Here is a 16,627-nt window from a genome sequence, read left to right as displayed (position 1 = left end):
TGCCAATGCAAATTAAGGATGTGAACAGATAAAAATGCAAACCCATTTTTTACTTCCTTGTTTTGTGAAAAAAAGTTATGTGATTTCCCTTCCTGCCCCTAATTTGCATATGCAAATTAGGATTCTGATTCGGTTCGGCACAAGGATTCGGCCGAATCCTGCTGAAAAAGGCCAAATCCCAAACTAAATCCTGGATTCAGAGCATCCCTACTTATAATGATATACCTCTTTTTATTCCCACTGGGTTCAATCATAAGCATTCACAGCTCTTCGGCAAAAGTTCCAACTCACCAAGTTTTCCATACCCTTGGTCATTATTGGGAGTAAAACAAAATCCTTTCCAGCAGTCACCATCAACGCCGGCACCAGAATCTAAAGAAAATTTAAAAAATGACACCGTCATGCAAGAGGCACTTAAGGTTATATAGGAGCAACCAATGCCCTTCATTCAGTAATGAATACCAACCAATCAGCAGGTAGACCAATGAATGCAAACATCTGATTGGTTGTTATTGGTTACTGACCTAATACAGTTAAATGAATGATAAACATATGATTGTTCGCTATAGTTGACCGTTTATCTGCACATGTACATACAGGGATTTGTGCACAGTCTGGAGAGCACAGGCAGCACAGAAGGTTTGTTATTTTAGTATCTACCTTCCAGCCATGCGCTGAGATGCTCCACTCTGAATTCCTCTGCATATTCCGGTACCAGTTTAATGGGCCCCTGTAAGAGCAGCAGATAATCAAACATCAAACAGGAGACCCCCGAGACAGAGTGAGCGATGGAAGAACTGGGTGCTGATCCAACTCCAATCCCAATTAAATCCAAACTTTTAATTATTAAACACTCAGTTTGAAAGTCAGTGATATCAGGTACCAGTGTGGTGTGTTTTTTCATAACCCATAAGTATCAGTTATTGTAGCGGAGCATACCCAGTTGGTAAAGCAATTGGAATTGGACAAGAGGCAACCTAGAGGTACAGGTGTAGCCAATGGGGAGGGGGATTCTTATTATTGGACTCTTGCTGCTTGTGTGCACTATAATACAGGCACACAATATACCCTTTATATCAACTGTAAGGGTATAAAAGAACGCAGCTAAACCTCTTTAAAGGAGAACTAAAGCTTAACTAAAGAAGTAGCTAGAAATGTTGTACATAATGTTTTGTGCTTCTGTACCAGCCCAAGGCAACCACAGCCCTTTAGCAGTAAAGATCTGTGTCTCCAAAGATGCCCCAGTAGCTCCCCATCTTCTTTTCTGCTGATTCACTGCACATGCTCTGTGCTGCTGTCACTTACTGAACTTAGGGAGCCACTCACAATATACAGTACTCATATTCAATAGAAATGTCACAATATAAGGCGGATTAGTAATTAATACACATAATTACTACATGGCAGCACAGAAAACAGTGCAATTAGCATCAGAATTGAATAATCAGCAAACCTGTAGCATCAGCTTATATTACAGCCAGGGAAGCTCATTTTCTGCTGGATAATTAGTGACGACCCCTAAGCTTAGCTTCTCAACAGCCAATCAGAGCCCACTGAGCATGTGAGTGTCACAGACACTTTCCAAGATGGTGACCCCCTGTGACAAGTTTGAAGTCCTGGATCATTGCTGCTATTGACAAGCTCAAACTTTAGCCTCGTGCAATAAGTTCACTATATAAAAAAAGGCATTTTTTGCCATATTTATTTTTAGGGTTCAGTTCACCTTTAAAACCAGAGGCATATGCATTTTAGCTAATGAGAAAGAAGCATTTTTCCAATGCTGAGTGCCAAGTGCTAATCCTAGGGTAAAACATTACTCTGATTACAATATAACCAATCCATTTTAGGGTTCAATTCTGCTTTCAGGACAGGGGGAACATTAAACTTGTCCAGTAATTGCAAGCCGAGCCTGGGCTTCAATTCGCTCGTGAATCTATCAATGAAGATGTCAAATGAAGGAGATATTTCTATAATGCGGAAAAACAAAATGGAATATGTAATTGGATGGAAATTATGCAAATGAAGTTTCCACGTCAGCGGAAGTCCTTGCGAACGGGAGGAAATTACAGCTCAGTCATTGATTGGCTCGTGTTTAAACGGCAGAAGAAAAAAAAAAAGCAACGTTTAGGCAACATGCATATTACTCCATTCACCGAATGATACGTTACCCTATAAAAGTAATGGTTTCAACTCTTTTTTATAAAGCAAATTCACACTTCAGTTCAATAATGTACCTGAATCCTGATTTCTTAAACTGTGCCACATAGTAGTGCAGATCTGCTTCGTTTATGATGCTGCTCAATGGCGTGTCTTCATCTGTGCCGACTAATATTCCGCCTGCGCAGAAGAGGAGCTATTAATGGAGTAACTGTGTTTGGGTGCAAACTTTTACTGGCATGTTTGTTGTAGCTTATAGTAGTACATGCAGTGGTTATTACCAACATATTCCAGATGGAACCATAACTCAAGATGTTCCTTGTTGGACATATACTTTTCCCCATAGAGCAGGATCCCCAACCTTTTGAACCCATAAGCAACATTCAGAAGTAAACGGAGTTGGGGAGCAACACTACCATGAAAATGTTCTTGTGTGCCAAGTAAGGGCTGCGATTGGCCATTTGGTAGCCCCTATGTGGATTGTCAACCTACATTGAGGCTCTGTTTGGCAGTATACTTAGATTTTATGCAACCAAAACTTGCCTAGAATTCAAAAATAAGCTCCTGCTTTGAGGCCACTGGGAGCAACATCCAAGGGGTTGGAGAGCAACATGTTACTCACGAGCTACTGGTTGGGGACCACTGCCATAGAGCATGCATATCCAGCAGGCATGTAATTACCCTACCTTATATAGCTTCAAATATATCCCCTGTCTCTTCCAGATCTAAGGAATATAAGAGATACATACACTATGCAGCATATGCAGATCAGTGCCCCGCAAGAGAGAGACCTAAGGGAACTCAAGTACTGATAATATGTTTTTATATGACCACATTTATATGAGAACAGCCTATTCCAATGACGGAACGAATGGTTATGTGTCAGAATGAAAGAATAATAAAGTCTAATAACAAATGCCCCTATCATTCTGACGCTGCAATACCAACTGCCCAAAGCAGGGTAGGTGCAGGGAGGGGTAATGTTCCCCCGTTAATTATTTCTCTTGTAAATGACACCCCCGTGACGAGAGTCGACTTTGTAAGCTACTGACAGAATTCAGAGTGTCAGCAGATGTTATATGGGGCCAGGTCCAGACTGAGAATTAGAATAGGCCCTGGCATTTCAGGTACACAGAGGCCCAATCAGCCCACACAGAGGCCCAAACAGCCCCCACCAGCCCACTAAATACTGACTTTCTATGGCACCTTATAGCAGCCCCTCTGGCATTTGCCAGAACCCACAGATTGCCAGTCCGGGCTTGGATGGGGCCCCTGTACAGAAGTCTTTTTTTCATTGCTGAGTTCATCCCTGTGTCTGCTTTTAACAGATAAAGAACTACAAGGCTGAGGGACAGTTGTAAGTGGGAAACTATTTTCAGTTGCAATATCTGTAGTTAAGAACATTCAGTCCTCTTCCAACATTTTGGGTTCAAGTTATATGTTCGTTTACACCCATTTGAATCTATAAAAGTTTGTGACAAGGGGAGTGTCTTTGGCAAAGCCCTCGTGTTACACTTCGGTGTCACATTGACTGCGCTCCCAAAGCAAAACCAGACTATGTTCTGTTGTTAAACTCAATAAACCTCATTCTATTTAAAATAGCCTTATCTTTGAGTTTTGTTTTATATATAACGAGATCATAGCAATAAAATTAGCAACAGTACCAACACAAAGATCCTCTCTATAATGTCTGTTCCTGAAACTAAGACTAGAGGGTTCATTCAGCAATGTGACAGGCAGAAGTGCTGGAGCCTTTTGGCCATTAAAAGTTGCACTTGGATATACCTTGCGCTAGAGTAGTGATGGGTTGAAAAATTTGCGAAAGTCAATGGGCGCCAAAATTATTTTGATATGTGTCAATTTCGGTCCTGAGACAATTTTTATACGCACGACTATTTTGTCCAAATGCATTAAAGTCAATGGGCGTCAGAATAATTTGGAAAAATTTGAAAAAAACTAGCAATTCGGGCAAAAAGTCTAAAAAAACGATTCTGGTGTTCGCACAATGTTTTTTCCTGATTCCTAATTCGAGTTATTTTATTAAGAATAATGCAAAATCGGGAGAGGGAATTTGGTCGAGCTTTTTTTATTTAAAAATATGAGATAAAATCAGATTTTAGTAAATAACCACCTTAGAGCTGAATCGTCACATATACAGGTAGAAACAATAGAATTCTACAGTAAACACTGGCCGGTATTCGGGCACCTTCAAAGGCCCCCCGATCAAAAATTTCCAGCCTGGCCAATCAACGAGCCGACTGATATTCAAGTCTTTTGCTGATATCGGTTGGCTCTTCTTCCGCCATATCCACACCAAATATCCTACGAAAATTTACTTTGTACTTTAATATCTGTACGTCTATGGCCATCTTTAGATGAGGTTCAACTCATGATCCTAGTATAGTGCTTGTTGCAAAAAAAAAAAAAAGGATAAACTTTGCACCATATAAACAACATATGGAGAGAGCACCATGCTTTTAGTGTTTAGTGGCAGAGCTGAAGTGCTTTGCAAGCCCATAAATTGCAAATGAGGCCAGGCTGCATTACCCAACCCCATGCTCCCAAGGCATTTCTGTACCTGCACTAAAATACAGCACACAAATGGAAGAAATATAATAGTGCCCTGATACACCCATGCTATGCTCGTACTAATGTAAATAACATATGCAGTTTACATAGGAGCACAACATTTGCACCCATGCTGTATCACTTGAGCTGAGCAAAAAACACTGTAGGGGATATCTGCATCAGCTGAGGCCCTGGGGTATTTTGTATTGATGTGCGTCATAATAATCAAGGATGCACTGAATCCATCTTTTAGTGATTCGGCCGAAGGATCAGGTGAATCCCGAACCAAATTCGAAACCCTTTAAAAGGAAGGTCAACCCAAATTTATAATTTTTTGCCTAATACAAGAAAACATAATTCTTTATCAACATTGTGATATACATTCATTACAACTTTTTCTATGTTATTTGTATATGTATTTTATTACAAATAACTTTAAAAGCACTGAACATTTTTAATAAATGCATATTGGAATGTTGCTTAGAATTATGTTTTCTATTTACCGGTATTAGGAAATTTTCTATTTTGGGGTTGACTTGCCCTACAGTCACATGACTTGAAGCGCACACACAAGACAGGCACATGTAGTTTTTGGCTTTTACTCCTGTGCACGGTTGAGAGTAATGTTAGCAGTCATTTCTAAGTATTACTTTATCAAGGACAGCAATAATAAACACACACACTATGGGCTGCACCTCTGACTTCCAAATAGTTGGTAAAACTTACCTCGTTCTCGCACATTCATTGTTGTTAGGGTGGTAGGGAGTCGATCCTGAAATTAAAAAAAAAAAAGTTTAATGGGTTTATTAAGGTCTAGTAACCGATAGCAACCAAAAAAAATATATCTAGTAAATGTTACTTTGGGCAATGACAATAGGTGTCACAGGTTGAATAATATGTAGGTGTCCATTGAAGTACTGACACTTAACGACAAGTTCAGTTTCCCTCTTCATTCTGTTTGAAACCTTTCCTGAAATTTTAGATCTACTAAATCTTTCATCCAGGCAAAAGAATCAATGTACTTCTGATTGCTCCAACCCAAATATCTAATTCCTCTAATTACCTTGTGGCACGTCAGTGTTACCAACACCTTGAACTTCAGAACCTAGCACCATTTTGCTGAGCGGGTCGAGGTGAGCAAGAGGTGATGTGTAAGTGTAGTACGTAACTCATCTCCTTTTCTACTCTAATCCATTACACTCCCCGCCCATCAGCACAAAACACCAATTTAAAGTCAGACGGAAAGGTTTCGCCATCATCTTTAAATCATAGGAAACTAAATGGAATAGCGAAAGGCCAATCTTCGGGACAAGACGAGTCTAATTTCATATAGGTGTAAACAATTTATGAGCATGGCCTCTTGTGTTTCAGCTATATTCCTTGGTGCAGTAGGTCACACACTGGTGAAAATTTTAATTGAAGATCTTTAGGCCTTTGGGGTATATCATTTTCATTTATTTATTTAATGCTGTTAAGTTTGGCCTCTCAGTGTCCAGCATCTTGGAAGCTGCAGGCAATGGAAGGGTATATATTCCATAATATTACTTTCAGATCATTTCTAAGACCCAAACCTGGGATTGTGGAATATCTTCTTCCAAAACTCTTATTTAACAGAAACTAGATATAAAGCTCCAAGAAAAATAACTGAGCTAGTATTGTGTATGAATGGTCTCAGTTATGAAGACCAAGCTGGGATTGACATTGTAATAGAAAAGATTGTACAAATTATTTATAAACTGTCTCTTGCCAACTTTAGCTACCTCTTCCTGTATTTCCCTATAACCCCACTGATGTTTTTCCTGCCCCTTCTCTCACCCTTTTGCCCTTTCCCTATGATGTATTCCTTTGCCAAGCCTACAGGCCCGGACTGGCAATCTGTGGGTTCTGGCAAATGCCAGAGCGGTTGCTATAAGGTGCCATAGAATGTCAATATTCAGTGGGCTGGTGGGGGCTGTTTGGGTCTCTGTGTACCTGAAATGCCAGGGCCTACTTTAATTCTCAGTCCAGACCTGCAAGCCTACATATATTATTTTTAGATGGGACCCCTGTATTTTCTCCCCAATACCCTTGAGCTTTATTCTTCAGTTTCTACTTTCCATGTGTTTGTTCCCCAATACCTTATGCTCTATTCTTTATTTCCCACTTTCCATGTATTTTCCCCAATACCCTTATGCTCTATTCTTAACTTTCCACTTCCATTTCATTTTTTAGACTGTAAGTCTTCTCCCCAGGGAGACAATTTTTCACTGAGCAGGGACCCCAAAGCTCACACAAAATGACCCGGGGTAATATAAACCCAAAACCTTATCCTATATTACTTTTCTGTATTGCCTTGCAGGCACACATACACAACTGTTGAGCTGAAAGCCCGGTATTAAATATCTAATATATCTCAGAAACAGCTAAAAAATAGAAATGAATATACATTAGACAATCACTTACTGAGTCAGTTTACAGCAATTCATATTTTATGGCTTTTTGGGCACCAAATAGGCATTCTTTCCATATCTAAAGCTGGCCATAGATGTAAAGATTTTTAAAAGATCCTATCGTCATTGTGACACCACGATTATCTCGAAACGATCGTATGAATTGTCCATTAACTAAAAAGACCATTTTGGCAGGAAAACAAAGGGGAGCTGCCTGCTTGTCCCTGCAAACATAGATACATTGCACTGGGGCCGATAAAGATTTTTTAACCTGGCCGATCAATTTCCTGACAGATGTCGGCTTAAAAATCGTAAGACGTACGATCGTTCAAATCCCACTAACCGCACAATAATTTAGAAGGATTGCTTGGACTTCGCTAAAATCGGTTGTTCGGCAAGAAAAATCTTTGCGTCTATGGGGACCTTAATCCTAACTGTTTTTTTCATGGGCCCCCCATTGAATTATCTAAGAGGGGTAGTCCCACAGTTTTTAACCATTGTTTTAGTAAAAGATTACAATAGGAGGTCTTGAAAAAGATAATCTAAACAGATGCCCAGTTAAGAAAACATAGTTCAGACAATGGCCTAGAATTCCCATTTACCTTTTCACTCGAGCCTCGGAAAAATACTTTGAATGTCCTTTCCAAATTTTTCTCCAGTTCTGCCTCAGCGACACCCTGGGGAGGGAAAATAAAGTTATATTTTACCCCCTGATCCATTGGTTCAGCCTTTTTTAGGAGCAGATTTATCAAAGGTCAAGTTGTGTTTTCTCGAAATAATTTGAGTTTTTCAAGGGTAAAGACAGGTTTAAAAAAACTTGAATTTTTCGAGATTTATCATGCCCCAAAGCTGGTAATAGCTCAAATCCGAAAATACTCGTGCTAAAACCTGTCGAGGTCATGTTGAAGTCAATGGCAGAGGTCCCTTGAATCATTTGAAGATGATTGAGCCATCAGGAGCTTTTTCAGTGGTTTTCGCTTGAAAAATCGATTGATTTGAATACTTGAGTTCCCCCCCCAATTTCACTGAAATAGAAAACATTTGAGTTGTAAGTTTATTCTAGGTAGAAAAAACGCACAAACTCAACCTTTGATAAATAACCCCCTTTTGTTTGCAAAGTGAATAAAAGCAAAGCCTGTTGGAATATGGAAGCTGGCAAAAGTCTGAATTCTTTGCATTTCATTTAAAAATAATTGAAATGATTTGTTTGAATTCAATGGTCACAATGGACTCCTTGCTGGGATATTTGGGTAAATTAGTTGGGAGAGATCTTACTTTTTGTTTCTTGCCACTATTCCCATAGCTGCTGCTCCTAGTGAGCACACAAGATCGCATAAGACATAACACAATTGCTAAACCAAGAAAGGTTTATGTGAGTGTCATTCCATGCAGTGACCTTTTTATTGCAAGGAAACAATGATAAAGTAGAATCTAGTTTAACCTGTAGCTTTAGAACCTGCATATTGCCCCCTGATCTAATACTCAAATATGGGGCTCCCAAAAATAATTGCCCAAATAAAAGGCAGCCTTATGATACGTTGCCTTGGGGTGAGATTTGTTAATATCTATAATACATATAAGTAGCCTCATGTCTAACTACTCTCCCAACAATCAGAGGTTTATGGGGTGAATGGGTCAGTTTTATACAGAACAGCTACTTAAGCTACTGGTTAGGTTAATATATTCCAAAGCTTTACTTGGATGCTGGCATTTTATTTACTATTTTAAATATAGAGGAAACACACACACAAGGGTTAATTTATTAACTGCACCAGCACAGTTACCCATAGCAGCCAATTAGAACCTTGCTAAGTAAATCTAAGTGAATGAGCCCCAGTTTCATTGTGTCATACTTACAGGCTCCTGGAAGTACAGCTGATAGTCAAAGATTGGGTTGGCTTTTATTCTTTCCAAAGCGTTCACTCCTGGCTCAGACGTAAAGAAAGGGGTATTCAGGGATGCCACTGCCCTATATAAGTAAAATAAGGGTCACTTTTCATATGTTGTTCGCTAAGAGATATTGAAATCATGAGACTCCACAGCCAGTATTCTGAATTAAGGTGTCTGTCGATCTGCATTGGATCTATCGTGAGAGTGACACCTATTCATGAATCGAACAGCTCGGAGAAGGCTGAACAAGACAGGGACATCTCAGCTTTTGAAGTACAAATTTAATATAACATGTAAACCCATGATCTTATCATGGAATTGGTACCAGGTGACTACACCCATCCTTGATCTTTTTTTTTTTTTTTAAAAGGTTTTTATTTAACATTCTCAATTAAACATTACATGGAAAACAAAATAATAGTGAAAGGAAGAATAATGGAATAATAATAGGAATAATGAAAGTGAAAGGAAATAAATAAATATATAAAAATAGTGAAAGGAAGAATAACAAAGAGAGGGAAAGAGACCAGTTAGTTTTAGTAAGCCCCGTCTCTAGAGGTCTAGCTAGGTGTGGGTATTCGTTCAGGCCCTGGAGTGTTTAGTTCCAGCCAGAGACCCCAGATCCCTTAACATTTTCCAGGGCACCCACGTGCCTTGTATACCAGTTTTTGTTTGATCAAGGAATCGTTCACTAGTTTCTTCCAAAAACCTAGCGTGGGGGCCCACCCTTGATCTTGAAAGTGAAAATGTTGGCAGGCTTAATGTCAAATATATATGTGCATTAAAATAAATAATAAATAAGACAAGCAGGTATAGATGCCGCCATCATGGTTCTTGACCTAGAGAATATTGCATTGGACTTTTGAACTAATAAAAGGACTGCCCTACTTTTTCCAGGGAATCCCACAGTGCCTTTTAGTAGAAAGTAGGTTGGTATTTCCATTGCCTGCTTACTATCAGTGTTTTCAATTGCTCCAGATAATCAATATGGTTGTCTAATTAGGTACATTGTTCCAAAGATTCTCAAGCCTATAACTGGGCCACCTCGAAGGCTGTTTATTTTGGCTCTGGGGTTCCCTATTTTTTATCTCTAGGTTGATTGGATTTTTAATTGGAGCCTGTTGCCACATATTCTCTTTGAGATTTTGCTGAGGAGATGTTCTTTGCCTGTGGATTCTATATTGGTGTTTTTAGCGTTATTACACTATGATAACCCCATAAGGAGGGTATACTGGCATTTTATGCTGCTCTGCTCACTCACTGCAGTTCCAATAAAAATTGTGATGGAACTCTTAACACTTGTGCTTCCAACAATCAACTTCTTTAGATATGAAATCACATTCAAGCTGCAGTTACTGGCTAGTGCAATGGGCTCCAACATGGCCCCTACCTGGGAATGCTTATATTTCTCCTAAATAATATAAAGTACTGTGCAATATGTTTTGTTCTATGTAACCAAAATTTTGTTCAATACATTTTTATTCATGGGAGAGAACTTTACTCACCCACAAACTGTGGGGAAGAATTACAGTTAAAGGAGAATTCAACCCCCCTACCCTATGTAGACCCCCCCATCCTCCCCCCCAGCCTAGCTGCCCCCCGGGGAAATGCCCCTAACTTATTACTCCGCCGGTCTCATTCTCAGATTACCGAAGACCCAGAAGATGGCTGCCGTGAACTGTGATCCCTGAATCTGCACCAAGGGGTAAGTAAAAAGTTAGGGGCATTTCCCCGGGGGGAAGCTAGGCTGCGGGGAGGGGGATCTACGTAGGGTAATGGTTTTTTTTTCTAGTTAACGGTTGAATTCTCCTTTAAACAATGACTGTCCAGTATATGAGACTATGTCATTTACTTTTTGGGCAGCTCATTTGGCTTACACCATGTGGGGAAAACCACAATTTCATCCCAGATGAAAGGGCCAGTGGTACTTTACCAATTCATGCTCTTTTTGTACCCCATTTTTAAGTAGAGCAAACAATAATAGTATGATTTGGGACCATATGGTTGAGGGATAGTTTAAATATAGCATTGCAAGATATGAAGATAACATGGTCTTTTATTAGAAGCATTTTTAAAAAAAGAATCTGGAATCTCATCTCTATCTGTCACAAATTAGAAACCATACCTCTTATTTTATTGTACTAAAATGAATTCAGTATATACAAAGACATATGGATAAAGATTCCTTTTTCTCCTGAACCTGGTGTATCTTACACTATATAGATTCTGATCAAAGTGTTGAGAGGTGGGCTCTTAAAACCATGTATTCTGGATTTGCCGTCTCAAACAATGCTTCTGGGGTTGATAAATGTATCCCCATTTACTTACTGCCCGCTGGAAGTGGAGTTGGCCTGGGACTTGTGCCAAACTTTGCTACCCCAACTCCTCTATTATGCAAAAAAGGCTATCATACTCCACCAGAAATCTACAGCTCCTCCATCCCTTTCATTCTAGCCGAAATTGATGAATGATACTTTTCCCCCGTATAAATGGCTTACAGTACATGATGTCCCTGCAGATCCTATGCATAATATAGATGGATATATGTTCTACTGATTCCAACAGCAATCAAGTCTTCACTCGGTTTTCAATATGCTCATCTAAAAAGTTTTAAAGGTATAAGCCAATAGTAAAATGAGTGGCACCATTGCTCTAACTATGAGCTTGACTCCAATAATGTGCTCTGGATGAGATCTTACTTCCCAGGGGTTGAACCCTCTCGACAGTGTAGAGGCAGGGTGTTGCACAGCTGTATATGACTGTAGTGCACAATAAAGCGATTTATTAGAACATATCCACATGGGAGAATGGAGCAACGATACAGAATGCAACCATGGTGTAACAGTCAATACATACCCATAATGACCAATTGTAGAGTATTCCCTCTAATAGTGCTTGAGAGGGGGAGTATCAGTCTACCCAGAGTTTCTCCTGTTTTCTTTGTGTACATTTCTTATGGGAAACCCAAGGGGGATCTATTTAAGTCCCTATTGCCTGTCTCTGGTTCCCTGACTAGGCAACAATGCCCTTGGGATCTAATCCTTTCCAACACTCCTCGGTGGAGCCAAAGCTGCTCAATATAGGTAGACTTAATCTGCCTGGCTCTCCTAGAGAAATGATTAAAGGATCTAGCTAACCCTTACTAATGATGACTCCACATGAGGCTCCAATACACTTAGGAGAGGTTCAGGCAAAAGCCTCTGGCAGAATCCTCTGTCCAAATCCCTTCTGAGCCCACATGGCTCAGGCATTTATATGCCAAACACAGCCAAACCTAGGATAGCTAGGGGTCATGATGTGAGCCAGGAAATTGAGAATTACTCCTTCCCTTAGACTAAGTGTCCCCTTTGTGTCCAATCCTTAGGGAGAGGCAGTAAGTAAATGGGGATAAATTTATCAATCCCCTACAAAAGCAAAAATAAAATATTGAAAAAAAGCAAGAAAGAGAGAGAAACACACGGCCCAACAAATAGCTCCTGCTTCTAATTCTCTAATGTGTAGTCCTTCACAACTCATCTAAACTCTTACTGCCATATGTAATAAAAGTCACAAAGTCTGCCCAGGAGCAGTAACCCATAACAACCAATAAGATGTTTGCTTTGAAACAGATGACCAGTAAATTCTACCTGCTGATTGGTTGCTATGGCTTACTGCTCCTGGGCACACTTTTTGGCTTTTATTACATAACTCTATTAATGTTGAGCTTGTGTTTATGACATTATGTGGTTATTAACAAGCATACATTAAATTGGATTCAGCTTTAGCCCAATCGCAAGGAATCACAATGCTCACATTATCCAAGCCGAATATATTAATACAGACAAGGCTGCGCAGAGATCTATTGAGCTTCCGCATTTCGGGGTAGAGGGAGGCGACCACAAACTGGTTACCTATAGTAAATGTTTTATGATGGCATCCATGTCTTACCGCACTCTTTCTGGGTAGAAAAGAGCCATGTTCCACACAACAGCACCACCCCAGTCATGGCCAATAAATGATGCCTGGGATATGCCCTGTAATGATTAAAAAAAAAAAGGAATTAATTGGAAATTAAATCCTGAAAAGCAAGCCCAATCCCCACATTTGGACAACCACCAGGAAACATTGCATGTACAGAGTAGTTTTATAGAAGGATTATTTGGATATTGCATCATTGCTGAATATATGGGAGCCCAAAATGTTTCATAATGCAATAATGTTAAGGCTAAGCTCTATACATGATGTGAGTAGGTATGTTTGTGCAAGGACTGACATTAGGGGGGTTATTTATCAAAATCTGAATTTTTTAGATTTTTTTTAAACTAAAAGTTTGACCAAACTAGAACCATAATTTAACCTTATTTATTATTAATATCTTGCACAATTTTTTGTTCGGGCTTTTCCCCGGAAAGTATGAATTTTTCGGATTTTTGCCCGAAAAGCCCAAAGTATTCAAATTTTCAGGCTAATTCCAGTACAGACCACAGAAACTTCCAAATAGGATAATGACTTCTCCCATTGACTTATTTACACCCTCAGCAGGTCTGAGATGGCGGATTTTCAGATTCAGACTTTTTGTATCCTGGGGTATAATAAATCTCAAAACATTTGAGTATTTTTCCACTAAAAATTTGGATTTTATAATAAATAAAGACTAAACTTTTTCGACTTTTTGGCATTCTGATTTTAATAAATAACAGAAGCATTTTATATACAAGAAAAGCCTCAGATCCTTTATTTACATTCCCCAACTATCTGCCTTGTTTGATTGTAAAGCCCACTCAGGTTTACTAAACAGTGACAGTATTTCAGAGCGGAGATATATGTACTGTACAAACTATGTTTGATAACTAAAGCAAGATTTTCCCATAATCCCAGGGTAGTTGTGGCTGCTCTCTGAGTTGCATCCATTGCAATTGTGTCCAGTCTTTTCAGAGTGTGGCTTAGGGCTCTTTTGGAGTGCATTTATTTTGGCACACAATACATTATTGTGTTAGGGAGTGATCAGGAGCCAGTTAACCTGCCTGTATATATTTAGGGTGTGGGAGAAAACCGGGGTACCTACTAACATGGGCAAAATATACAAACGTCCTGCAGATAGTGTCCTGGCTGGAATCCAATTTCTGAATCTCTGAATTTCAAGGCAGCAGTGCTACTCAGGGCACCGACATGCAGCAAATAAAAATTAAATTCAATATGGCAGCTCCTTCTCACAATCAGAGACAATAAGGTGCATCCTCTCTGCTCATGAGAAAATAAAGAGAACGACTAATTCAAACAATATTTGTTCATTTAGATCCCATATTGAAGTTAGAAAATAAACATCCAATCTGATACTATGGTTGAATTGCACTTCCTATTCCAGTTAGAAAAATCTAGGGCTTGTTCCTTAAAGGGGAAGGATAAGCAGCATGGCAGCAGCAGGGGAATAGGCCGTCCTATTGGTACATTTGCAGTAAGCGCAACAGTGGGACGCTGATTAAATATGGATTGGAGAAAGCATGTGCCGCTCTAAAGCCTGGAGGAAAAATTCATAATTTATACAGAATTTCACACAGTTAAGGATTCCCGGCAACAAATTGAATTCTTACAAATGTTAGTGATTTTATCTGCAGCTACTTAATTTTTGCCCGCTTCCAACTGTGTGAAGTTCAGTCTTTATGTGACCGACATTGAATAATCAAAGCGTATTTAAAGCATAGAGATTTAACAGCACTACAAATTCTGGCCCAAATTCTAATATTAACAAAGATAAGATCTGTGCAGTCACAGATAGCTAGAATCTCAGCCATAAAGCAGGACTACTGCTTCCAATGGGGATCAGACAGGATCTGTGCAGCCACTGAGACAGAATGTTCTGTTATACAGATAGCTAGAATCTCAGCTGCCATAAAGCAGGACAGGACTGCTGCTTACAATGGGGATCAGATAGGATCTGTGCAGCCACTGGGACAGAATGTTCTGTTATACAGATAGCTAGAATCTCAGCTGCCATAAAGCAGGACAGGACTGCTGCTTACAATGGGGATCAGATAGGATCTGTGCAGCCACTGGGACAGAATGTTCTGTTATACATATAGCTAGAATCTCAGCTGCCATAAAGCAGGACAGGACTGTTGCTTACAATGGGGATCAGATAGGATCTGTGCAGCCACTGGGACAGAATGTTCTGTTATACAGATAGCTAGAATCTCAGCTGCCATAAAGCAGGACAGGACTGCTGCTTACAATGGGGATCAGATAGGATCTGTGCAGCCACTGGGACAGAATGTTCTGTTATACAGATAGCTAGAATCTCAGCTGCCATAAACCAGGACAGGACTGCTGCTTACAATGGGGATCAGATAGGATCTGTGCAGCCACTGGGACAGAATGTTCTGTTATACATATAGCTAGAATCTCAGCTGCCATAAAGCAGGACAGGACTGTTGCTTACAATGGGGATCAGATAGGATCTGTGCAGCCACTGGGACAGAATGTTCTGTTATACAGATAGCTAGAATCTCAGCTGCCATAAAGCAGGACAGGACTGCTGCTTGCAATGGGAATCAGACAGGATCTGTGGCCACTGTGATATTTTGTAGAATGTTCTGTCATCTATATATTTTTCAAAATGTTAGTGAATTGTTTGTCTTGCAAAACTACTAATGTTTAATAAACATTAAAAACAACATTGAGCACAAGTACAGATCTTACCACCGCATCTAGAAATGACACCAAGTCCTATAAAAAAATTAAAAAAAGGTGGTAAATTATTTATATAACTGATAGTTCCCATAAAATAACATGGTGGTTGCTACACTTCCCAGCAAACCCAGATATAAATAATACATGATCTATTTATACCTTGCAGATTTGCTCTTGGGAATATTCTTCAATTTCTAAAAACAGAAGAGATATGTGTTAATTTACTGCTTTAATTATCCAGCGACTGGGATCAGTTTCAGAGGAAGTGCTTAATATTCATTGTTATTTTAACAAGAGGAGGTAAATAAGAGGAGTGTTGGGCACACACAGTCACACCTTTTCTCCTAGAAATGAATGGTGGTGCAGTGTGCAACCCCGGATGCATTCACGCATCAATTTGCTCTCACCATGCGGCGCAGAGGAGTCACCGTATCCTTTCATATCAAAGGCAATCACTCGGAAACCTGCATCCGCCAGGGCTGGGATCTACAAAGGAAGGGAAAAGAAAATGTGTTAAAGAAGTACTTCACCTTTAAATTTCCTTTTAGTATGACATAGAGAGTGATATGCTGAGACAATTTGCAATTGGTTTTCATTTTTTATTATTTGTGGTTTTTGAGCTATTTAGCTTTTTCTTCAGCAGCTCTCCAGTTTCAGCCATCTGGTTGCTAGGGGCCAAATGACCCTAGCAACCATGCATTGATTTGAATAAGAGACTGGAATATAAATAGGAGAGGCCAGAACAGAAAGATGAGTAATAAAAAGTAGCAATAGAAATACATGTGTAGCCTTACAGAGCATTTGTTTTTTAGATGGGGGTCAGTGACCCCCATTTGAAAGCTGGAAAGTGTCAGAAGAAGAAGAAGGCAAATTATTCAAAACTAATAAAAAATAAACAATGAAGACCAATTGAAAAG

At 39.5% G+C, this 16,627-nt stretch overlaps 1 protein-coding gene across 1 annotated transcript in view; it reads right to left on the bottom strand.

Annotated features, from left to right (window-relative positions):
- ephx2.L (epoxide hydrolase 2, cytoplasmic L homeolog) overlaps positions 1-16,627 on the bottom strand; it is a 48,857-nt gene that overhangs the window by 7,972 nt on the left and 24,258 nt on the right. Inside the window, 10 exon segments of the mRNA NM_001093674.1 lie at positions 292-372; positions 661-730; positions 2,235-2,337; positions 5,452-5,497; positions 7,757-7,831; positions 9,012-9,123; positions 12,972-13,057; positions 15,720-15,746; positions 15,870-15,904; positions 16,118-16,196. Coding sequence (NP_001087143.1) covers positions 292-372; positions 661-730; positions 2,235-2,337; positions 5,452-5,497; positions 7,757-7,831; positions 9,012-9,123; positions 12,972-13,057; positions 15,720-15,746; positions 15,870-15,904; positions 16,118-16,196 — 714 coding nt within the window.

This window comes from Xenopus laevis, chromosome 5L (assembly GCF_017654675.1).
Source record: "Xenopus laevis strain J_2021 chromosome 5L, Xenopus_laevis_v10.1, whole genome shotgun sequence".
NCBI lineage: Eukaryota > Metazoa > Chordata > Amphibia > Anura > Pipidae > Xenopus > Xenopus laevis.
The sequence above is the reverse complement of the archived record's forward strand: the minus strand, read 5'-3'. Positions and strand labels throughout refer to the sequence as shown.